Source organism: Dermacentor silvarum, chromosome 1 (genome assembly GCF_013339745.2).
Source record: "Dermacentor silvarum isolate Dsil-2018 chromosome 1, BIME_Dsil_1.4, whole genome shotgun sequence".
Classification (NCBI taxonomy): domain Eukaryota; kingdom Metazoa; phylum Arthropoda; class Arachnida; order Ixodida; family Ixodidae; genus Dermacentor; species Dermacentor silvarum.
The window spans coordinates 60,964,213-60,988,999 of record NC_051154.1 but is presented as its reverse complement, the minus strand read 5'-3'; the positions used below and the strand labels follow the sequence as shown (position 1 = coordinate 60,988,999).

Sequence of the window (24,787 nt, the reverse complement as noted above, 5' to 3'; positions counted from 1 at the left end):
TTTAGGCAATTGGAAAGACGTAAATCCTTAATCTTTTTTTTTAATTTTAAATTATGGGGTTTTACGTGCCAAAACCACGATCTGATTATGAAGCACGCCGTTGTGGGGGACTCCGGAAATTTGGACCACCTGGGGTTCTTTAAGGTGCACCTAAATCTAAGTACACGGGTGCTTGGCGCATTTCGCCCCCATAGTCTTTATCTTTGTTTTGCGTGCTTGATTTCTTTCCTTTTCTCCCTGCCCGTTTCCTAATCCGGTTATTTTCGTGATGTGAATAGACAGTGGCGTATGCTCTGACTTGTCCCTTGCTGCCGGGCATTGCCCCACAAGCCCTTTTTTGGCTTGGGCAGGCCCGCATTCGTACCCTGTAAATCCATAAATAAAGAATTCATTATTTTTATTATTACTACTACTACTACTACTACTACTACTACTACTACTACTACTACTACTACTACTACTACTACTACTACTACTACTACTACTACTACTACTACTACTACTACTACTACTACTACTACTACTACTACTATATAGCTTTATGAGGCGCCTCAGTTCAAATACGGTTCCTTGTCTTGCAAAATGCGTCGGCAGGCCGAATACAATGCAGTCACATTAGGTCGTAATGTTGATGTGGCTGCACGTCAAGGATGACACGATACGGTAAAGGAAGCTAGTAAGCAAAATGAGGGGTCATTTTTCAGCAAGATATTTTCTGTTTTTTTTTTTCTTTTACCCTCTGTCATTTGTCACACAAAATACAAGTTTGCTTGTTTTACAGTGTATCACGTGCGACGTCAGGGAAACGTAAATGTCTGCTCTGACAAAATCGTGTCTCTACAGCTTTTATAAGCAGAATGAATTTTATTTAATTTATTTTTACTAAACTGCCGAGGACATCTTTTGGTTGCAATGAAAACGAGAAAAGTAAAAAAAAGATCAGTAAGAAAACACTAGCCTGGGTAAAGCTAACGAAGTTCTTATACAAACGCTGGTTAGCGCAAAAATGCGCGTTATAGATAGGTTGTGAGTGAGGCGAGCGGAAGTTCGCAAATGCGGTTTAACAAGGCGCATGCATCGAAGGCGGGTGGTATAGTAGTAAGGAATGAAGAAGGCATACAATAAGATATGAGGCGACGTGATGCAAGTGAAGGTAGGCCGAGCGTGCCTTTCACTAGTGTAATACTAGATTGCCTTGAGTATAGACATGCGATGAATCGGGTGGCGCGGTTCCGAATCGCTTCCAATTGAGAGGTGACGTACACTTAAGGTGGGTGCCAGAGAGAAGACGCATATTCGAGTTTAGCTCGGAATAACGTGAATTATGCAAGTTGCTTGATCTCTGGAGATGCTTTCCTAAGGTTACGTTCCAGCGTACGCGAAGCTTTAGAGCAAATGGTTTTGATGCAGGGTACCTATGATATCGCAGAGGTCATGTGAAGTCCAAGATACTCGTATGATGGCTTGGGCTCAATGGAAACTTATTTGATGTTGTAGGTACGGTGAGTTACGGTGCAATAAACTGCAAAACATGATGGTATGACATTTTTTTAGGTTTAACGGTATGAACCATGTATTGCACCAAGTTGTGACAGAATATAGGTCATTTTGAAGGGCAATAATGTCATTTTGGTCGGCGATGCAACGGTAAATGTAATAGATTGCGAATATCCTCACTTTGGACTTAATGTTATTAGGCAAATCATTATAACTAACTAAAAATAATAGCCGCAACAGACCGGCTCCTTGTGGAACACTCGATGTTACGTTAGAAAGGGGAGTTTTGATTATTACCACACGTGAATTGCATTCCACCTTTCAAGAAATGCTCTATCCACCTCATTAATACCATATTTAGACTAACGTTTGAACGTTTTACCAACAAGTAATTATAGGAAACGTGATTGAAGGCCTTAAAAATGTCAAAGAAAATGGCGTCAGTTTCCTGTTGGGCACACGGATGCCCAACAGGAAATCCCAATAAGAAGTTGTGTGTAAATTCTGAAAGCTGGGATTCGTATGAAAGTAGCTTCCTAAGGCCACGCTGCTGCGAAAAAATAAATTAATGGATCCGAGATGTGCCACAAAGCTGGATGCAGCGATATTTTCAAACAGCTTGGACGGGATACTAGTGAGAGATATCGGACGTAGAGAGGGGTTATAGTGGGTACCTTATTCGAAAATGGGCACCATCTGTACTACTTTCTTCCAGTCGTATAGGGCACATTGCCGGCATCTAAAAACGGTAAAAATATTAGGTATAGTATGTGGCTTGACACTGTTTCAGTGTATTTAGGAAGCTTGTTCTTAATCTGGACGCAGCCAGCTGATGACGATACCGGGAGTGAACGAATAAGTTTTGATATTCCCTCTACATTAAATTCCATTTCGTTTTAGGCAAGAGGGAAAAGTTCGGGTTATACTGAACAGCAGCAGAGTGGTTAGTGGGTGTGAATATTGAACAGAAATAGTCACTGAGTGCTGTGGCGCATCTGTCGGGGCTGAGTTGGTCGCCGTCTTTGTTTAATAATAGGATTTGTCAGAATATATTTTGGTTAGATCGAAGAATTGAGAGATCATTTGACACAAATTTATCTTTTGCATCGCGCTCTTCCTTGCGATTCTGTTTTACGCATTGCTGGTAGAGTTGCCAGGTTGCTGGAGTTTTTTTTTTCTTTTTGCTTGTCTGTAGAGACTTATTTCGTGATTAAAGACCGATTAAGACTCTTATTGAACCAAAGGCTGTTATTATCAAATTTTAACAAAATCGTTGGAATGTTTTTTTATTTAGGTTCTGGGGGGGGGGGGGGGGGGGGGGGGGGGCATGCTTATGTACGGTTTATAGTTGGTGTTAGCACTACGGGATCAGTAAGTAGCTTTGAAAGATTCATAATCATTCGAACGATTTGTATTGATAGCCATGAAATTGACTTAGTTGTAATTATCGATAACTTTTTGAGTAGGGTACCTCTTCTTGAGTGGAATAGTAATATAAATGTGAAGTAGGTTGTCGTCACTGATTCCGGGCAAGGCGGTTATATTTATTACGTCATCAGGAGAGGTGGGCAGAACGAGATCAAGGGTGTTGTCACCTCTAGTTGACAATGATATGACTTGATGAAGGTAGCGGTCTTGAATTAAATCGAGGAGTTGCTCGGAATGAGGTGGCGATGATATGCCGTTAAAGATAGGAGATGCCAGTTGATGAGTTGATGTATAGTTGATGTGGATGTATATTAGTAAATTAGTTTTTTAGGTGGATTAAAGCAGAATGCAGAATATAACTGAAAGATGGGAACTTGTCTGGTGGCCTATAACAAGCAACAAATATAATTTTAAAACAGGCATTGCCTACACAGACTTAGATTTATGCCAAGTAACCTTCTTGACGTATGATCCAAGATGATACGGTGTTTTCAACAGTCAAGACCCCCCCCGCGGCAACTCCTATCACGACGGTATAACAAAGTTTATATCGGAGGAAAAGCTGCACTATTTACGATGCTATTGTCCCACCATGTTTAAGTTAGTATGATGATATCACCAATGATGCTTGCGACAAAACTGTGAAGTTCATCAGAATTGCGGCTGTTTTGGCTTTTTGGTTCTAAATCTTGACAAATTGTACCGCATAAAAACAGACAGACAAAAGAAACAAGATGACAGACGAGCACTAACTTTTAACAAAGGTTTATTTTCAGCTACCCGCTGTTTAAACTGAACACTCATCCAATTACACACGCGGAATTCGCTTTCTTAGGAAGGCTAAGTCCTCATCTGACCGGTGCGCAGATCCACACACCCAGAGCCAAGTCAGGAAATCTTTTCAGTCTCTATTATTTCTTCTAGTTGCCATGCGCAGAATTTGGGTAACATAAAGCACTTTTTAATGTGTGACCTGTGTTAGTGCAGTCGTCTATTTTACTCCCTTTCTTGGTGGTAAACATTATGTAGGAGAGACGGGAGGCTGCATGAATGACCGGCTAAGAGAACACTCAAACAATGTCAAAAAAGATGTCCGCGATGTTGGCTTGCAGTTGGCTGCACTTCTTGTGGTTGCGAACCGCTTTTTGCTTAGTGTAGTTTTGTCAGCAGGAGCGATGACAAATTACACATGAAATAATAGAGGCTGAAAAGATTTCCCTATTTGACTCTCGGCATGTGAGTACCCCATCTGTGCACCTGTCAGATAAGGATTTAACCTTCCTAACAAAGTAATTGCACACGTTTGATGGGATGCGTGCTGAGTACAACCCCCCTCCCCCTCCGAGTCGCTGAAAATAAACATTTGTTGAAAATTAGCGATCGTCTGTCCTCTCACTTCGCCTGTCTGTCTGTCCTGTCTGTCTGTCCGTCCTGCTATTTGGAAATATGAAGTTCATCACACTTCGGTATTACGCTTCTAATTTTATAGTAAAACCAAGGCTCAACTGCACAAAAGGAAAAGCCGGGCGCGTGACGGAATCGAAAATGACAGCCTAGAGGAGTGTCACCAGGGGTATTCTGTAAGAGTCCACCTAGTGGACTGTCCACTTCGGGTGTCGCCATTGGCTCCCGCTTCACGAGCGCGAAGGTGCCAGCCAGTCTCCTTCGCGTTCGTGAAGCGGGAGCCAATGGCGACAGCCGAAGTGGACAGTCCACTAGGTTGACTGTCCACTCTTACAGAATACCCCCCCCCCCCCCCCTAGTGCTATCAGCTGCATCTTTCGTGTTTTCAAACGCGTGATTAGAGGGTTTGGAACATATAATGACACTATCAGAAGCCGGACCATAACTAAAACAGAAATCTCCTACGTGAAGTTCGTCGAGGGCGAGCTTGAAGGCGCACTTTTGCTGGTGGATAAACCATAATAATTTGGAACGTGCACGGCACTGGTTTCAATCGTATGGCTAGTTCGTGACTGGCATTCTTTGTGTAATGACATGCCTTGACATTATGTCAACATTGACGCTGTCATTAAAATCTTGACGTTACTACAATGAGAATTGAATGACTAAGAAATATTTACAAAATACATCTATAGGTATCCAGTGCTTGAGCTGTGTTTTCTTTTTTTCTTACGTTGTGCTCAGGTGCAGCTAACGAGATTACGGTGATCAAAAACCAGACCGGCAAACTCTACTGCAACGTCACACTGCCGACTGGTGGCGGCGTCGGCGACGAGAACCCAACGCAGATACGGTGGTACAAGGGCGCCGAGCTCATCTACATGCTCACATCGGAGGGCCGTAATGTGCCGATTAGACAGATGACGCACCGGCCAAGTGCCTCCTGGCGGGATAGGCTGCAAGTCCGCACCACAAGGCTGCCCATTTGGCTCAGCATCGACCCGGTAATGCTGCACGATCAGGGCTATTATCAGTGCCTCGTCTACTACGGTACCGACGTCAAGAGGAACGTCAGTCACTTCCTGCGAGTCATAGGTTTGTACCATCTCTGGTCTGTACCCCGCGTCTTCAAGCGGAGGAACATCTTTAAAAAAGTTGTCGCAGTTTCACCTGAAAGGCGAAGCATCAATTGCGATAGCAAATTTGTAGAGATCTATACGCGTGTAATGATAGTAGCTTTATCAGCTGTATAAACTTCAACATGCAGCAGCACCGGCAACACGCAGAACTGTTGAAAATGCAGAAACACGCAGAAAATGCGTGCGGCGTTGGTGACTGTTGCCGGAGCCTCTGATATAAATAGGCACTTGGTGCCGCAGCTAAACGTCGCCTCCCTTCCCTATCGTCGCCTCCCTTCCCTATCGCAATAAAAAGAAGCTTTGAATGCACTATGCAGTAAGGGGAAGCGGACGAGGGGTGAGAAAAGTTTATTCAACGCTGGCAAAACATATAGTCGGGCACAACTTTAGAAGGCAGCAGCATTTGCCTTTTAAAGATGGATGCACACGAGCCTCCACCAATGGGCGCGCACTCTAGACTGACGTCATGAGCCGGACGGCCGGAGATCTCACCGACGGATAACATGGCAGCCCGCGCTTCGAGCTGGGCCGAGTCGCGTCAGCGGGACTATTTCTTTCGCGGAGGCAATCGACCAGACATCTCCTTCTTAAGTTGTACCTAAAGTTGTACCTTAAGCTGTCTTCTTAAGTTGTACCCGACTATAGGCCTTAATTAAGGGGCCCCTGAGGCACCTTTCTTGCAAAGCCTCAACTTCTTTCCTCTCGAGGATTTCTATTTACTCCCGGCATATATGAGGTGTGCTATTTGCAGGAGATTGTCTGCCGTAGTATGTGCAGCGTCTGCGTTACTCGACCGGTCAAGAGTCGCCACGCTGGAATTTTTCTGTTCAATTTTTTTTCTCGCGGATGCTTATTGAACTTAATGTTGTATTTTACTTTATTACTTGTGAATAAGTTGGTAATGGCATCTTCTTTCAGTCATTTGGAAAAAGAAATGTGGCTGCTGCTTATAAAGTGACGAAAGTCTAAGAAAATACGCTACAGAAACGCTGTTTCGTCATCATCCGTAATAAACCAATCGAAAAAGAAAAATCGGGAAACTACGGAAAAATATTTAGGAAGTCAGAAAAGCAAAATAAAAGGCATGAAAAAAAGCGGCAGTGGTTGTAGCAGATGCTGAAAAAAAAAAGAGCTAGGAAAGTGCTCAAGGGAATGTTTCAGGGGCATCTTGAAGTTTTAACAAGAACTTCTGTTACGTAATCGGCATTGTAGAATACGATGCTTATATTGCCAGCTCTCTAAGAGAGAGGAGCTTCTTAGTGAGTCCTGGAGAAGGTTTGCCTGGCGGCACGCCTGGAATGCAGCACCAAATGGCAACGACGAGTAATAAAATGATGCGCGCAGTAAACGTCACCGACAGACGAAATACACAAAACACACCCCAACACATGCCAAGCATGTCGTTTGGCTAACCTCTCGGCGACACTTGAAAGTTTTTCTCCCTCTCATTTTCTGTGTGCGTGCGTGCGTGCGTGTGTGTGTGTGTGTGTGTGTGTGTGTGTGTGTGTGTGTGTGTGTGTGTGTGTGTGTGTGTGTGTGTGTGTGTGTGTGTGTGTGCGTGCGTGCGTGCGTGCGTGCGTGCGTGCGTGCGTGCGTGCGTGCGTGCGTGCGTGCGTGCGTGCGTGCGTGCGTGCGTGCGTGTGCGTGTGCGTGTGCGTGTGCGTGCGCGTGCGCGTGCGTGCATATATGTGTGTGTGTGACCTCTGTATTCAAACACTAAATATCAATTTCTAATTACCTTTCAGAACCTCCTGAGAATGTGGTGATCATATTTGGGACTAGGCCGCGCGAGATTCGCCTTTCTCCAAACCAAAAAGTGAGGCAAAACGAAGGTGAAGATTTGTACCTAGAGTGCCACGTCATCGGAGGTGGGTTCACGATTTTGGAAGCTGTATTTTCCGCCATGCTCTTGCGTTGCCAATTACCACAATGCGCTGTTCCATAAACATTGTGCGTGTGAATACAGTGCATGTACTGCTCAGTTTTTATGCTATGCAACAGCGTAATGAGGAAAGGGCAAACGAGGCACGTTAGTGGATGTTCTTCAGCAAAACACTTAGCGTACAAAAAAGACGAATCGGCTTGCTCATCTGAACACTTGTTTGCGCAAGCACATAGTCTATGGAAAACTCGCCATTGGACACCAAGCGTCTTCTTTTCGTAACAAAAGTTGCGCAACAGAACTGCTTGGCGCCCAACTGTGAGAACGCACTGAGTTTAGGCACAATTATTACATCCGCTAAAGCAGCCGATTTGTCCACTACATCACTGTCCGTTATATCAGTTCGGCTTGAAAGTACTGTATGAGATCTTGATGGCCAGAAAGTTATGCTATGGAAAATGTCTACTTTTTTTTAAATTGTGTACATAAGTAACAAATTGTTACCATGAAAGTAAAATTACAAAATTGTTTCCAAAGCTGCTTGGGAGTCGAAAAGACAGATGTTTTATTGAAAACTGAATAAGTTTGCCTGGCTGCAAGCATTCCACGCTACTGCATATGAGTCGCAGTAAACAACGGAACTGCAGCTGCGTTGATTTTCCGCATTAAATCTCGTGACTTGCGGAGCGTGAAGCAGTTGAAACTATGCAGGTAGCGTCCTGCAAGACAAACGGTAACTCTTCCATATGTTATATTTCAGAACGTAAAATATTCAATTACCTTGTGGGGTTTACATGCCAAAACCATATATTGATTATGAGGCCCGCCGCAGTGGACAACTTCGGATAAATTTTGACCACCTGGAGTTTTTTTTACCGTGCACCTAAATCTACATAAATGAGCGTTTTTGAGTTTCGTCGCCATAGAAATGCGGCAACCTTGCCCGGGATTGAAACCGCGTCCTGATAAGCGCAACGCCATAGCCACTGGGCTACCACGGCGGGTATTTCGGGACAGGGATAGCGTTAAGGGCCCCGTGTTGCAGAAAATCCGGCATCGGCGTCGGTGTCGGTGTCGGCTTCGGCGTCGGCGTTAAACATCGGCGTCTGGCGGAAATAATCACGCCAAACATCATCCCGAACCACACCGACCACACAGGCCCTCCGCGTGGCGCAAGGCGTTAGTGAACTAAAATTTAATTTCTTAAAGTAAAATCCGTAGAAAAATCGTAAAGTACGACTTAACCATAACCTACAGGCGTGATAGCGTCGCATTGTAATTTGAATATACGAGAAAAAGGCCTGATAAGCAGCCAGGGATCTTTGAATGCTATCGCGTTCCACTCTTAAAGGCGAAGCTTAAGCGTCCTCCAACTCTGATGGCGTTTCGCTGTACTTTGGTTTTAGGCAACATTGAGGGAAATGTTGAAAGCCGAACCTTTCTAAATTTTGGACACGCGCGCGCCTCAGGGCAACAGCAAACAATTAATAAAATAATAAGAAAAGGTCCTAGGGCCTTCACATTTTGATATAAGACGGCATAAATTGCTCCTGTAAAAATGTCTTCCCAGCAATGCATTTGTGTTTAAAGTGAAGGCGACTTTAAGGGGATCAGTGTAACCTTGGTCTTTGTAAGCTGACTTTCCCACGTTGTGTGTTGCAGTGAAGCCAATCTCTCCAATGTAATTTAAAACAATGCATTATTCCGCACAACATGCTTATTTGTTTCTCGACAGAAAGCTGGAAGTTCTGAGCACATCTTCTTGTAAAGGGCCAGCACAGTAAATTCCTCTGGCGAGAGACAATGCCTAGGTCGTGATTAGGGCCACGGAAGATGTGTACATGACTACCAGTATAAAGATCCTAAAAGATGCGTACGAAGGCCATAATTGTCGTCCTCTTGATATTTTTTCAGGCACCATGTATGTTAGCAGTTTTAGAGTGAAGTCCATACGGTACATCGGCGAGAGTCATTTGTCCCGTAATCTTTCGAACAGCTTCGACCTAGCAACCCCTGCACAATATTTCATTACTTTCCTTGTGTAGTTCATGAAGCTTGCAAGAAAGCACGAGAATGTTAAATTAGCCGACTTGATAGTCTTCTGCACTGGACTGGCTTGGCGGCCTTACACTCCGCTGCTGATTGACTCATATTCACAGCTTTGATTTTAAGGAGAACCGCGTAGCTTCTGGGTACAACAGAGCGCAGCAACGTGTCGCGTATGTGACTCCATCAGGCCGGGAGAACACTTTTTCTTTACAATCCGCGATGCAGACTTATAATTCCTCGCAACACAAGTACTTCCATATTTTCATTTGCACTACTTCCAGGGGAATATACCGGTGGTAGATTCGTCTGTGTGACGAATTAAGCCAAGTTGCAAAGCTAAAGCTGACTTTCAGGTTACTGATGTCCCAAATAAACTATTTTCCCTCGTTGGCTTCCAATAAAGTACTGCATCGCAAGGATGTGGTGCTAGCCTAACATTTATTAATCGGATTACTCAATGTGCTGCAAATAATTATGTGTAACCGCTTCTATTGCGAAGTTAAAAGCAATGCATCTAGGCCACTACACGCAGTTATTTTTCAGAATTGATTCATCTTCATTACTTCTTTGTTCGCTGTTACACTTTACTAAAGAACCATTTTCAACAGTCAAATTTTGTTTGACAAGACGTGAATCTTTAAGACATTTTTTTTAGTTCACGTTATTCTAGCTGCTTTTTAACCTTCACTACTATACCATGAAAGACCAATGGCTTGCGTTGAACGCAGGTAAGCCAGAGCCCCGTATTCGGTGGCTCGAAAGCGACCGGAAAGGCAGCGTGTCGTATGGAAACGAGAGGGTGCTGAAGGTGCCACGAGTTCCACGACGCTTGGACAACACCAGCTACACCTGTGAGGCCTCCAATAACAACATTACTGAGCCTCTTCGCACCTCGGTGACTGTTCTTTTAAACTGTAAGTCCGGTGTTGCTCCTCCTTCCATCAACGTATAGCGTTACGTAGTGTCGTCATGATGCTGGTGGGAACTACTGTGCTGCTACTCGTATAGTGGGACGTCGTTACAGCGTTCTTGCCGTGCGCTTTTCACTAAAGTTCTCGAGAATTGCGATCACTTCTATAGTAAGCGAAAATTTTGTGGCCGACGTGTTGACCTTGTAATGTTCGTCCAGTTATGTGTCAGCTTTCATCCTATGCACACCTTTTACGTAAAGTCAATTTGCCAACACGGTAGCTGCGACCCTTTACTTTCGCCATTCGTCATGTTGTTTGCACATCCCCATTGGCATAGCGTTTTATACTGAAATTCTTACTATTAAACTCTTTCTTGTCAACTGGGACGTGACATTGCCTATAGCATTGCGTCTAAAACTTTGCAGCACCATTACCATGTCACTAAAAAACCCTTTAAAACAAAGTTTTCCTTGCTTCCCCTTGGGTTTCCTGTCTGTTCTTCGGCCAGTTTCTTGCCTAGGAAAGGAGGTCGATTCTGGAAAGAGCGTATGGGTCAATCCTGCAGATTGTGTAATCAAAGGTGATGACTTGGCGGGCTCATCCGGACACCAGGGGCGGTATTCTCTAAGAGTCCAATTAGTAGACTGTCCATTTCGGCTGTCGCTGATTGGCTGCTGCTTCACGTGCAGGAAGGAGACTGGCTGGCACCTTCCGGCACGTGAAGCAGCAGCCAATCAGCGACAGCCGAAATGGACAGTCCACTAATTGGACTCTTACAGAATACCGCCCCAGTGCACGTTATGTGTTCTGGTCGGCCTGTGCTAGCATGCTCTGGCCTGCTACTCTGCACAAGGGGAAAAGGAAAGGGGCAAAAAAGAGTGATGAAAGATGATGATCAGAGCAGAAAGAATGGTTTCTAGGGGGCTAACTTTCTATGTATATTTGTCTGTAATCGTTTTATGCCTACCTGAGTCACTGGGCTGTCCATGGTCGAATGGGTCGCTCACCAGGCTGCTGTGCTGAAGGAACTGGGTTCGAAACCAACCGTCGGAACAACTTGGGCCACTGAGTATGCGGCAATGTGTACATATATGCCGCTCTTCAACGAACACCTTTCACGCTGACATTGGTCACTGCAGAGCGGCACTGGGTAGATACCGCTGTTCGAATAAACTCTTTGGCACCGATTTGGAGCACTGGGTGTATGCCACTCGGTGTGTTCTAGTCTTCAATGAACCGCTTTGATGCCAGCTTGGGTCAGTGGGTATGTACCACTAGGTGTGTGCCACTCTTCAATGAGTGTCTTTGACGCCAATCTAGTACACTCTTGCAATGGGTAACTGGGTAGGTGCCACTAGGAATGTGCCGCTCTACAATGGCAAAAAAGATCCATTGAATTTATCCGATGCTAGGCGGAATCGAACCCACGTCACACGGCCGGGTTCCTCAAGGACAGCAACCCAACGCTTTAGCAGGCTGCACCACAAATGCACGGGATATGTGCCGCTTTTCAACAAACGTCTCTCGCGCCAAAGCTTTAGTGAGCTGCGCCATGAATATACAGAGTATGTACCGTTCTTCAATGAACCTGAGTATGTGCCATTGGGTGTGCGGCAAGCGAGGGAACAATTCTCAGCGTTCACCCGCACCGTCGCGCCATGCATAATGGAGGCTTCGCGGCTGTGTCGCTAGATAGCACCGAGTGTTCTTAGGGAAGCGCGAAACAGTAGTCGCGCTACAGTAGACGCCTCATACATAACTCGTTTGGATGGTGGCAATCATTGCGTCGCTATATTGATTCAATGCTAAACGTATTACCGTCGACAGTCATCGTGAGATGAGTTCTGCCGAATGTTTATGGTAGCTTGTAATGCCAGCCGATCCTCCAGGCAGTGATATCCTGACAATCCTGAAAATTCTACTTCGTTACAGTTGCTCAAGTTTGGCATGTGGACTTTGCTTCTTTGCCTCTTACTCCGGTATTGGTGTCTTGCCGAGTGTACGTAGTTACGGGTCTACCATACAGCCGTGGTGTGAAGTGGGAAATCACAATTAAAGAAGATTTGCAGACCAAAGGACATCTCGCTGGAGAGACTCAGCGGAAAATCCCCGCGGCCGTGTGGGTGGCATGCGTGTGGGGAGGGGGGGGGGGGGTGATTGGTAGATCACGAGTTCGTCAGAGGTGGTGAAGCATTGAACATGCGTCGCTATGTTTCACACTTTTGTGGAGATAGACCTCTGCTCACAATGCTTCTTTCACCTGTCACAAAATGTCCCATTATATTTCACGTAATAGCAGCATCCACGTCGCATATCATGATGCAGCATGAACTCGTGTTTGCTTAAGCAGAACTTAAGCAGAAGTTGTGTTTGCTTAAGCAGAAACTCTACCAGCGCAACAGCTGTGGAGCCGATAAGGAGGGCTCACGATAGCTGCGAAAAAGTTTCCCAGGAACCGGGAGCGTCTCTTTGCAAGGAGCGTGCCGTTCACTGATGTCTGTGTCTCTCCAACTCTGCGTAACTGTTTTGCGAGATCGCTCATGTTTTTCCTTATTGTAGCACATCCTCCGGTGATCACGTCCCAGCTATCAGACATCTAATGTGAAAGTGTGACGGACTGGAAGAGACTGGAAAGAAACACTTTCCGCCAAGAATGGCCACATACGAAGGACATACTGGTTCGAAAAGTAACAGAAGATCATACTCACACCGAGGAGCTTCGCATGAAAGCTTCTATAATACGACATCTCTAGCCCACTTACATCCTCCATCCTCAGGCAGGCCAAGACTGCCTCTTTAAAAAAAATATTTCGTCTCTCGTGTTTGCGGTTTACTGTACGAACATGTTTTCATATGTATGTACCATACATACGATTTTCAAAATAAACCGGCACTTCCCTAAGGTTCAAAAGGAAATATAACATATAATGATGTTTCTCGACCGTTACCGGTCGCTTGTTCACATACTTTATATGTTTTATTTCCTTTTGAACCTTAAGCGAGTGCCGGTTTATTTTAACAATGTATCACCCTCGCCTGATGAGCTTTCGTCGAACTTTGGACTACCATACATACGATGTATTTATATATGTATGTATGTAGCGCTACATACATGTACCATATATAGAGATCAAGTAAATTCACTCAGTATTGAAGGATACTTGCTTTTTACTCACGTACTGCTATACATAACCACTGAGATTTCCATATCCTCCTCAGGTGCTGTGTTTGTGACCATACTGTGAGCGAATCCTGGCAGATGCCTAAGATTACCATGTCCTTGTGGGGACTTAGTTTGCATCAGGACTGCCAGGGATCCTTTTATAAATGTAATGTTCTCTGTTTTTGTTCCAACAGTGAAACCCGTGAACGTGAGCATCCGCAATAAGGACACACCGCTTAAGGCCGGAGTCCTGGCTCGCGTGGAGTGCGAGTCTTATGGCTCTCGACCGGCGCCTCAGTTCTCTTGGTGGCTGGATGGCAAAGAGCTCGTAAACAACTCAAGAAGTGTCGAGAATGACCTCTCTGTACTGTACTTCGAACCAACGATACAGAACAACGGCCAGAAGCTCACGTGCATATCTAGGAATCCGCTCATAAGAGACAGTGACTGCGTGGACATTTGGACGCTCGATGTTCATTGTAAGCTTGACTGCTTTGACGCTTTGTATTGCGTATGACTCGTTCACCCACATGCTTTATCACGCAGCTAATGCAGTAACCTTGAATTAAGTCATTTCTAGGTTACTTTCGCTGTTATTACTACTATGATTCATCTGAGGTGCAAATTTTTTAAACACTGTGCAATTTCGTAAGCTCGTTTGCCTTTTGTACTTCTGCAGAGCTAAAGAAAAGGCTTACAAACGTTGCATGCTCAAAAAGACGCTTACAATCGTGTACAGACAACTAACAGTAAGCTTAAATCTATTGCATGAAACCGGCCGCAGCGGTGGTCCTCCGGCTGTGGCAATCAGCTGTTGAACGCTACGTTACAAGTTCGAGTTCCTTTCGCGGCGGCAACAATCCAACGGGGTCGAAATGAAAAATCAATCGTGTATTTAGGTTCAGATACGCGTTAAAGGACCACAAGCGGGCATAATAAACACCGGCTCCTCGTAGTCAACAATGAAGCTACATGACGTTGAATCACAATCATCCAAGGAAACGAATCCCAATCCAAAGAAAGAAAGTGCATGCTTGTGGCGGCTTGAAGTAACAAAGTCACTTTAATTTCCAACATTTAACTTACCCGACATTGATCTCGAGGTTCATAGGCAGAAAGCCACAAAAGGCTTCAATGAGGCATATACACATTTACAAACACAAAGGCAGCTCGTTGTGGACATAACAGTTATTCACAGAATCATATATTCACAACTATAATCACAAAAGGCACATATGTACATGTATTTATTACCAAGATCTTACAGTAAGAAGAAAAAAGAAAAAGAAAAAAAGAGAACTATTAACTTATACAGGCAAGAAGCACTGAAATATCCTGATTAAGATTAGATAGCCTCAAATAATTCTATGATGAGGATAGAACAAAAATTAAAAAGAACTGAAAAGCAAACATTTCTTCATATACTTAAGGAAAAAATAATAATATAAAACCTTCAATATACTGGTTTACAAATCGTGTACAGTGCTTGGTAATGTGTGCTTGGGCATTCGTAAACCATCGTTTGACCCTGTATAAATTATTCCCTAGCGGTTTATGGTAGGCGTGTTGCATGTGGTTCTTTGCGGTGGTAGCATTGCAAGTTGTTCTATGTACGAGACATTATTTCTAACGGCTGCTGTATAACGCTTGCTGATTAACAGGTAGTAGGTTCAATTTTTTTAAGGTGGTATCGTGTGGGAGTCATGTGGACCATTGGCTATGATTCAAATTGCTTTTTTCGGCAGCCTGTAAATTTTAATTAAGCCTGTATTAGTAGTTGTGCACCATACAAGGTAGCAGTATGTCAAAGTTGGAGTGAAAACTCGCTGTGAACTAAAACAGAAAAGTAATTTCTAATCATCTCTACCACATTACGGCAGTAATTCTAGCCTTAATTCCACTATATTCCTTCTGCAATTTTTAGCATAAGTTCTTTCGTTTGATCCCCCTAAGCAGAGAATAATTACTCCTCCATATTTCCCATATTTACCTAAACTTTTGTCATTGTTCCAATTATTTATTTTATACTCGTGTTGCTATCACCGTCCCTGCTTAAAAGTAGACGCTGAGCGATGTTTATTCAGGAATGTTGCAAATTGTAGATAATATTGCTAAAATGAAGGCCGCGGAAATAACAAACACAGACAAGGTGACAGAGCTCAACACCACAGCATGATCAGCTCCGTCTTTTTGTGTTTTTTTTTTTTTTTTTTTGCGCTCTGACTTTTCGCGATGCAGTTCCAACAAGCACAATCTTGTGATTGTTATTTAGATAAGGTTAGTTAACTCCCGTGAAAGCACCTTCTCAGAAGAAAATTGTCCAGGTTTTATTCGCGTATGCTATAATTTTTTTTATTCTGTGTTCATTTCGGCAGTCAAGCCACAGATAACGCTGCTCTTCAAGGGCGTACGAGTACAGTTCGTGAACATCACGAGAGGAGCGACTGTTTCCTTGGAGTGTCGGACATCTGGAAACCCTCGCACCGGGAATATCACATGGCTTCTCAACAAACAACGGCTGCCACGAAAGTCGTCGCCAAAGAAAGGTGTTTTCTTCCGGGACTCAACAGTAGTGGATATCGTGAAGGCTAACCGAAACCACAGTGGCAGCTACTCCTGTTCAGGCTCCAATGCTGTTGGCAGCACAACAAGCAACGAGGTGTACCTTCGAGTACTGTGTACGTGGCTTTCTGCATTTAGCTTCATGCATTACTGCCTCACTTGCACGCCCACTCTCAGTTTCAGGAATGTTCGTATACTAATCGGATGTTATAGCTAACGTTCGACTTTACACACGTGTAAGCTGCTGTGCTCAAACATGAAGCGTGCAAGCTCTCCACATTCAGTGTAAAACGTCCAAAACACGCAAAGCTATCTTCTTTCAATTGCCTTTCTCTCTCCTAAACGTGTTATGCGCAGGGAAGTGTGTATATCAGTGATTACACATAAGACTGACGATGCGCGAAATATTGTTGTAAACTAAGCTTTAAAAAATCCGAGCACACCCAGGCACTTCTTGTGAGTTTTGAATGCGAAAGCATTAATACCGAATTGAATGCAGCTGAGTGGTTCTTCGAGTTATGAACTCCTCGCGGACAAGCGATCGCGTTGAGACGCTTCGCGCACAAGGCCGGTGCGCTTCGATCAGTGACGTCATTATACCTTGCCCGACTGCCGTAAAATCTAATGGGGAAGCTCCCGAGTAAGCTGCGGTAATTTTGGCGCGAATGATCTCGTCACGCCGGGCTCGACAATGGAAATTTCGGTCCAAGTAGCATGGTGTCATAAAGCAGAGGGCACAGGCCTGCTATGCAGAAGGAGCGGAATTAGCCCAGTGGTAAAGACACTCGGCTTATGAGCGTGGGGTCGTAGGTTCGAAACTCCCTAACGCCAACGTTTTAACGCGACCGCGTTAAGGGTCCCATGTCGCAGAAAATCCGGCGTCGGCGTTGGCGTGCGGCGTCCGCGGCTGAGAAAATCATCCCGAACCACCCCGACCACGCAGGCCCCCTGCGTGGCGCAGAGGCGTTAGTGAACTAATTGAATTTCTCAAAGTAAATTCCGTCCGAAAACTCGTGAAGTATGACTTAACCACAACCTAGAGACATGATAGCGTCGCATTATAATTTGAATGTACGAGAAAACATAATTCTGTAACAAGCAAACTCAAACACAAACCCTTTTTCCAGCCTTTCTACCATACCAACAGCGGCGTGCCCGTGTAGGTTACTTACAAAAACACCATCCGGATAGCGCTCGCCTCCTCGGCACCGTAAAACGGCAGCGGCGCGCAGAGGCGAAGGTGGAGAAAAAAGAAAGCTTCAGTTGCCGGGAAGCCTGACAAGCATTCAGAGATATTTGAAAGCTATCGCGTTCCACTCTTAAAGCTTAAGCGTCCTCCAATTTTTTTTCTTTCAAATATATTCTGTTTTTTACATTAATTTCTTTATAGTGATTACCGAGGCGAAGTTATAACGCAGGCGAGAGCTTGCGCGGGCAAGGAACGCGCGGATAACACAGGCTTCCGTGATCGAGGGTGACGTGGCGTCGCGGCGATGCTCTCTCCCCCCATGCAACACCTGGCGCGCCAGCGCGGCAGCATGTCTTCCCTTTCGCCCGCTCTGCTCCGTCAAGGCGCGCACGTGAAGTGGCGTCTCAGCCAATGGGAATTTAGGTACCATTTCTCTGCTACAGACGCCGGCATTTTCACTCAATGGGCCATTTGGTGCTTTCGCATTGAAACCTTGCCATCCGGAAGAAGCTTGAGCGGTCCTGGGAAAGTTGCACCTCATTAGCACTCCCACTGGTATTTTATTTATCGCCAGTAACCAGCCTTTCCAATCACGTAACACTTCTGCTACAAAATGATGAGTAGCAAGGCCATATCTTCTTGTTTCTTTTTCTTTTCATTAGTGCTCATAGCTTATATTGACCTCCCCGCTCTCCTCAATGATTGTCTTGTTTTTTCATCATTCACAAAACTGCTTACAATTACTGATCCGCTAAAACAAAAACGCAAACCGTTCATCTCTCTCTGCAGGGATCAAGGCTTTTCATGCCAAGACACCATGATCAAGAGTCGTCCCGCGAAAATGAGTAGTTCGGTGACTCAGATAGGAGCACACCACTCACATTGTTGACGTATCCCAAGGCAGCGTTATAGGCAAAATAGACTGCTAAAATGGTGCTCAACGCTGCACTGCAGCAATTCTTCGTAGCATCGAATTTAACAGTACATCTATAGCTTATAATTGCAAGCGCAATGGTATTGGAAACTGGTCTTTGGGCATACGCGTTTGGTGAAATGTGGCTTCTCTACTCTTTCTCGAAAATCTGTGACTGGAGAAGTGGCGAAAATATCGATAGTATATACTTAGGGCGTCGACACCATAGAAACAAGGGCTAAAACACAAGCCGTGTCGTGATATCGGTTTCAGTTTTCTAGCAGGCTGAGCAGTACATGCCTCAGTAGCTAATCGGCAATCATCCTGCCATACATGGTTTTAATAGAGAATAGAACTGGCCAGAATATAAGTATTGCCGGTACAAGTAGTCTACACGAATTTACTGTGCATAAGCAGCGTTATGACATCGGGCGACCCGCTCCTTCAGATTATGGAGCTGAGAATAAGGAATTGAGGGCACTGTGGGACAGGTCGAATCATGATTCGCAATATTAGGCTATTACGAATGTCATACTAAAATGCAACCATCGGTGCGGTACAGGAAGAACAAAAATTTGGCCGACAGCTAGTGAAGAGCGTCACTTTAGCAAAACTTACTGTGACTGGCCGCAATACACATGTACTGCCGCACGCACCCCTTAAATTTGTTAAAATCGCGTTCGCCGCGGCACATGTGATAGGCCTATCTTTCGCTCCCAACACTATACTAACTGGTGTTTATTCTCTTGCTCCAGCATATCTCTATTAGTTCGCGAAAGAAGGCCGCATGAAAACAAGCGCTTTCGAAATGACATGTAGAGTTCAAAAGCCCCTCACTGTGCTCTACCCGTGGCCAGGTTGCCGTTGCGTAGGTTAATGAGCTAGGTTGCGTTGATGTACTATGAAACGAAGCTTTCTCATTTTGCCTCCACAATCGGTGGTGCCTGCAGATGAGCCCGAGTGCATGGACGTCGTGGACAGCTATCTGACAGCCGCGCTGGATGAAACAGTGCGCGTTCCGTGCCGGGTGGCCGCGGACCCGCCCCACGTGTCCTACTCGTGGTCCTTCCGAAGCAGCCTGGATGAGACGGCCACGAGGAACCTGACCACCCCTAGAAACGGCAGCGGTGGCCTGTTCTTCTACCAGCCCAAGGTCGCAGCCGACTTTGGCACCGTCTACTGCTGGGCACAGAACGACATCGGCCCCATGGCCAAGCCTTGCGTCTTCCATGTGGTGCTCAAAGGTATAGACATGAAACAGCGGCCCTGCGCCACGCGCAGTATACTATAGGCACATTCGGGTTCTATGCTACATGCACCTATTGTCCATGTTCCTCCATAATCAACAGTGCCTGAAGCCGAAAAATTATAATTCTGCCCGGCCGACCAAGAATTACCAAACGATTGAGCGGACATATAACAAAAACTGGTCGGACTAAATGCTGTGACGATATCTTCTTTTCAGAAGAAGCAGAATGAAATAACCAACAACTGGTAAATTATTTATTTATTTATTTTTGTTCGAATTGCCACGAGGCGTAACGAGAAGAAATGAACTGGAGTTGTTCCCCTGTACGTTGGGCTTCAGTCTGGGCTTTCGAAACATAATGAGCTTCGTGGCACTATTACCTATAGGGCAAAGAAGCTGTTGAGCACCAGCAACTGCCACAGAAGTGGGGCACTTCCGGCGTTACAATAGTGGGACGTACGCGCAAAAGAATGCGAATTATTTGTACAACTTTTTTTTCCCTCTCCATCTCTTTCCCAGTGTAGAATCAATTCCGCCAACCGTCTTCTTCTATATCCCTTCCCTTTTTCTCTTCTGTCGACTTTTTCAGAATCGGAGGACACTATGACATCATACGTTCTTCTTGCAGTCATCATAACTTTTTTGTTCGTGCTTATTCTTGTGCCCGTTGTGATCGTCATCGTCGTGCAAACAAGAGAGCGAGACGTAAGAAAAAAAGGTGAGAGCACAGAGAAGGGCCGGTTCAGTGCTGCCTTGCTACGTCAAAATTCAATAAGTATGCTACGGCTAGACGTAGCGAGTCCCAACACTCTGCAATACAGTACTCTTAAAATTGCATGCAGCTGTAAAGTGATTTCTCATAAAGCGGCTTTGTTACAAATTGCTTTTCTCACCTAATCTTTTCCCAATAAGTCTAATACTATCTGAAAAATCTAATCTAATCTAATCTTTTCTAATCTAAGCGTTGAGAGGTCCTATACCTTACTAGGACGGCAGCTGAATTTTTGGTCTTATTATAGAATTGATTATTATAATTTGCGCCTTAGCCGCTAGCGGCTTTTCTTAGCATTGCCCGAAACGAATTATTTTGTTTTGTTAAGCTGAAATTCGCCTACAAGTTGCTGATCGCACGTGCGTGCCTGCTGTTGTTTTCGATTTTTGTTCATAAAAACTTTATTTTTATTCCAGGTCAGAATTCGTCGCTCCCGGTGGTGACACCGAAGGATCACACTCTGCCAAAGTCCATGTACGGCGATCATAGTGTATGAACTCTTATGCGCATGAGCGCACGCGTGTTTTTGCGTGGTATTTTGCGTTACGTTCATTAGTTACTTTGAGAAAGCGATCTTTCTCTTTTTCGTATTTTGGTGTCTGATGCGGCGGTACAGAAGGCGCCTGTTTAATGGCTCAAATATTAGGTAACTGCCAATATTCACAATTACGCTCAGCTGAGCAGGGGCGTCGAAAGTGTTCCACAGAGAAAGAAAAAATAAAGCAGAAAGTTGGGGGAGGGGGAGGGAAGAGAGGATGATACTGCATTTTATCGCACAGGCTAATGCTGTTACTTGCCTGCATCGCACTGTTCGGCCAGTGGCCTCGAGAAGAAAATACGAAAGGAGAGTGGGGGGAACCCCATGTATGCATGACTGATGTACAAAACAGGTCACTATTAAAGTGGACACGCATTTTGCATTCCAGCCCTGATTCTATTTGGAGGTTTCGAAATTTTATATTGACTGAATATATATGCAGGTTTCGACATGGAGATTCGATAGGGAGGCTTCGAAAATAATTTACTCGTAATAGGTACCTAGCAAACTCGTCTCATAAGGCACTTTGTTCGTCGAATTCGAAAGAAAAGAAAGTCATATTGGCTTGTAGGCTAATCAGCTCTCTTCTGCTGATATGACATGATATAACCGCCTCTCCATTTCTCAAAACGATTTTGGCCACCCCACTGCGAGCGTATTGCGATGCACGGGAGTAATCACTGTAAATAATGGGAAGTGATGGTGGTGGTCCCTCTTCAGCACTCACTTCCAACGCCGCTGCAGTTCAGAGAGACAAAGATAACCATTCTGAAAGGATAAGAAGAGGAAGGAAAATGTGAGAGAAAAATGGTCCCTGGTATAGCGGATGCCGTATGTTCCTTGTAAAGTGAGAATGAGCGTGCAAAAATATGAGTCATCACAGAAAAGAAAACACAGTGATCAAAAGAGGGTCGCAAATATTTACTATCGAAACAAATACTATCCTTGCTTGCTTGTGTTGATCGCTGTCACGCACGTGTGGACAGACTGGGCAACCACATAGCACTGGACAAAGTAAAATTGCTGTGGAGAGGTCGTGGCCCACCAAATATTTTTTTCTTTTTTATTATCGTTATGCATGTTGGCCATTTTAGCATAACCGAGTCCGTTATCGAAATTTTCCACAGCTCGAGTTAACCGTAGTGCTGTTCTTAAGTATTATTTTATGTTCTTTACATGTTAGTCCCGACGACACGCCTTTTTCCGGCTCGGTTGCATTACTCATTTCTTTTTCTTTGATCATTGTTGAGCTCGACGTAACTTTCACGTCATCTTTAACTTAAGGCCCTAATCTGAACATTGTTCTCCTTTAGACATGACATGCATCAACGCAACATGGCGCTTCCATATGTGCCAGCGCTGACCGATGTCAATGGACATGAGCTAATGTAATATCATGTTCCCTCTACATTTCGCGCCTTTGTTTAGGTGGTCGAAAAATAGCAAGCGTTGGTAAACTCACGAGTAATATTCATTGGTTTGATGAACCGCGTGTGTCTAACAAAAACAAAACGACGATGTTTTATTATATATTAGAAGCATGCGGCAAGGAGGAACGCTTATTCAACGTTGAATAATGTTTGCGTTTCATCAAACGACGGTATTGTAGACAAAATACGTGTAATAGGCGAAATTATGTAGGAGCAAGCATTATTCCGCTGATTCTATTCTCTCGTATTTCACTGTTTCCGTATACGCTCTAAGTCTGTGTGCGCCAAGGCTATGCTTTTACAACGAGGCCGCGGTGCTCATGATTTTCCAATGTGTTAGACCAGCGAACACTACACACATGTTAATGGAACATTTTTTTGTGTGTGTGTGTGCTTTGGCTACAAGTGGAAGGCAATTAAACCGCTCGAGAAGGATGCCCTGCTTCATTTATTCGTGTAGGATTTGTGGCGGATTTTTGCAGGATTTTTTGTGGCGATTTTATTTGTTATGACGGCTAATGAAATTTCTTATGCCAGGATAAGATGGTTTTTTTTCTTTGTGCAAGGTATTAATATGACGGCCAAACGACATGAACCCTTCAGTTGAGGTGACAAAGTCTTATCATTGCAAATCTTCCATCGTGGCTGATTGTCACGATATAGCTACAAACTTTCTGTGGCTGATTGCCAATCCTTGTAGTTACGTGTGTGTAGTCGTTAGCACCTTTGACCAAAATTAGGTCCGCGTACAACAGAAAAAAAAGGGAGTTCAGCACCTTTGTAAGTAAATTTCTGACTTACGCACTGGTTGCAAAGCACTGTTCTTCTGGGCCTGTATTCACAAGTTGCGCTGACGCCAGGATTTTTTGTAGCCGCAAATTCCTGCGAGATGCTGCACATATTATTAGAGAAGGCGGCAGGTCAATGGCAAAAATTACAAATCAAACGCTTTGTGAATCCGGGCCCTGATTTCGCATCCCACCTTCACTTGAATTTGGGCGTTACCTCGTCTCTGTTGAACTCTATACCGTCGATGACAAGGACCGAAGTGATTAAGTTTTATAATTTTGCTGATGCAGCGACTCAAGAATAAATAAATGATTGAAACCCTAAGTGAGAGCTCGTAAGTGACTGCCAATATTGCCGTGGTGAAGCCAATATATGGTTTGTGATCAATTTTACAAAGAAAACATACTCATTTCCACATAGCCTGGGCCAAAAGTGAAGCGAAAGAATGCAAACGCAGGAAAGTTAACCAGAGGCAATTACAGTTTGCTACCTTACTTAGAGGAAAGGGAATTAGTGGATGCAAAGAAGGACGAAGAGAGGAACAACACTGCTGAGGCTGCATGTACACGCGACAGCACAGAGCACGGCTGCAGTTATTCACCGAAACTTTTGGACCTGATAAAGCTGAGTGGCTTTCTGCACCAGTTACCTCTCGTATGACGAACCACCAACGCAAGCTATGTTCTTTCTTTCTTTTTTTTTTTTTTTTTGACATCTCGAGTTACATATGATTCCCTGACTTATGTTTATTTTGTTCGTTTTTCTGTTTTGTTTTTTTTTTCCTTGTGCGCGCATATTCCGGTAACTTAATAAGCTTCCCTCCCTAACGTTCTTAATACCAGCAGTATTTCTTCTATGTTTTGTTTGACGAAAAAAAAAAGAAACGCCAGAAAGGAAAGTAGGGAAAATCCATCTAGCAGCTGAAGTGATGCTTAATGTCAACTTCGACAATGCTAAAGACAAAATAACTTTTCTAAAGCTGAAGCTTCGCACCCAGTTTCAACCTTGTCGTCTGTTTTTATTTATTTATTTATTTATTTATTTATTTATTTATTTATTCTTTTATTTATTCTTTTATTCATTTATATATTTATTTATTTTACATGTCACCTTGTTGTGTAGAAAGTACCACAAGGTGTCCCAATAGAAATCGCGTCGCCAGATTGTGTGAGAAGTTTCACAAGGCATTTCTCCTTGCCCTCCAGTTCGTATGGGACGGAGATGCGAAAGGTTAACGCTTCCAGCTATGTTTTTCCTAAATTAGTTCAAGGCTCCCATACTTACGAAGCAATCAGGCGAGGACTCTCTGGACAGCTTTACACGACCCCGGGTCGCCTAAGCGCTTCCCCGTGCAGGTCTTACGTATAAATCCAGTTACAGTGGCGGACACTAAGGATCGCGCCGCAGAGAGGGCTTGCGCAACGCTATAACCTGCTTCCTTGCATAGCCTGTGCTGTACAACGTCCTGGTCAATGCCAAGTCGCGGCATTCCTTTTTTTTTTTTACTTGTTTAGCTAATTATTTCCTTAACTGAGTGCAAGCCCGCCGTTCGCATATGAACATGGCACCGGCTACATCTAGCCACGTAAAACAAATGCTCAGAAACGACACCGTAATTATAGGTAGTAAAGTGCATATCCGGAGACATAGACACATGCGACTCTTCAAAAATGAAGTTAGACAGTTTATATTGGCTACCGTCAACAGACTTCTAGTTCAAAAATTTATTGACAACAGTCGGAAACGACATTTCATTTCAGTCAGTCATTCCTAGCTCCATGCATGCACTTTCAAATATGTTGATTTCAAATAATCTCTAGACGCACAATACTCGACAAAACGTGCAAGTCTATATCTAGGCTAGTTATAGAC

At 44.3% G+C, this 24,787-nt stretch overlaps 1 protein-coding gene across 1 annotated transcript in view; it reads left to right on the top strand.

Annotated features, from left to right (window-relative positions):
• Positions 1-20,879, top strand: part of LOC119464244 (carcinoembryonic antigen-related cell adhesion molecule 5-like) — a 109,703-nt gene extending 88,824 nt beyond the window's left edge. Inside the window, exons 2-9 of the mRNA XM_037725153.2 lie at positions 5,074-5,424; positions 7,214-7,336; positions 10,128-10,313; positions 13,668-13,952; positions 15,849-16,151; positions 19,088-19,381; positions 19,976-20,104; positions 20,575-20,879. Coding sequence (XP_037581081.1) covers positions 5,074-5,424; positions 7,214-7,336; positions 10,128-10,313; positions 13,668-13,952; positions 15,849-16,151; positions 19,088-19,381; positions 19,976-20,104; positions 20,575-20,654 — 1,751 coding nt within the window. The 3' untranslated portion in view covers positions 20,655-20,879. The remainder of the gene's footprint in view (positions 1-5,073; positions 5,425-7,213; positions 7,337-10,127; positions 10,314-13,667; positions 13,953-15,848; positions 16,152-19,087; positions 19,382-19,975; positions 20,105-20,574) is intronic.
• Positions 20,880-24,787: the final 3,908 nt, after the last annotated feature.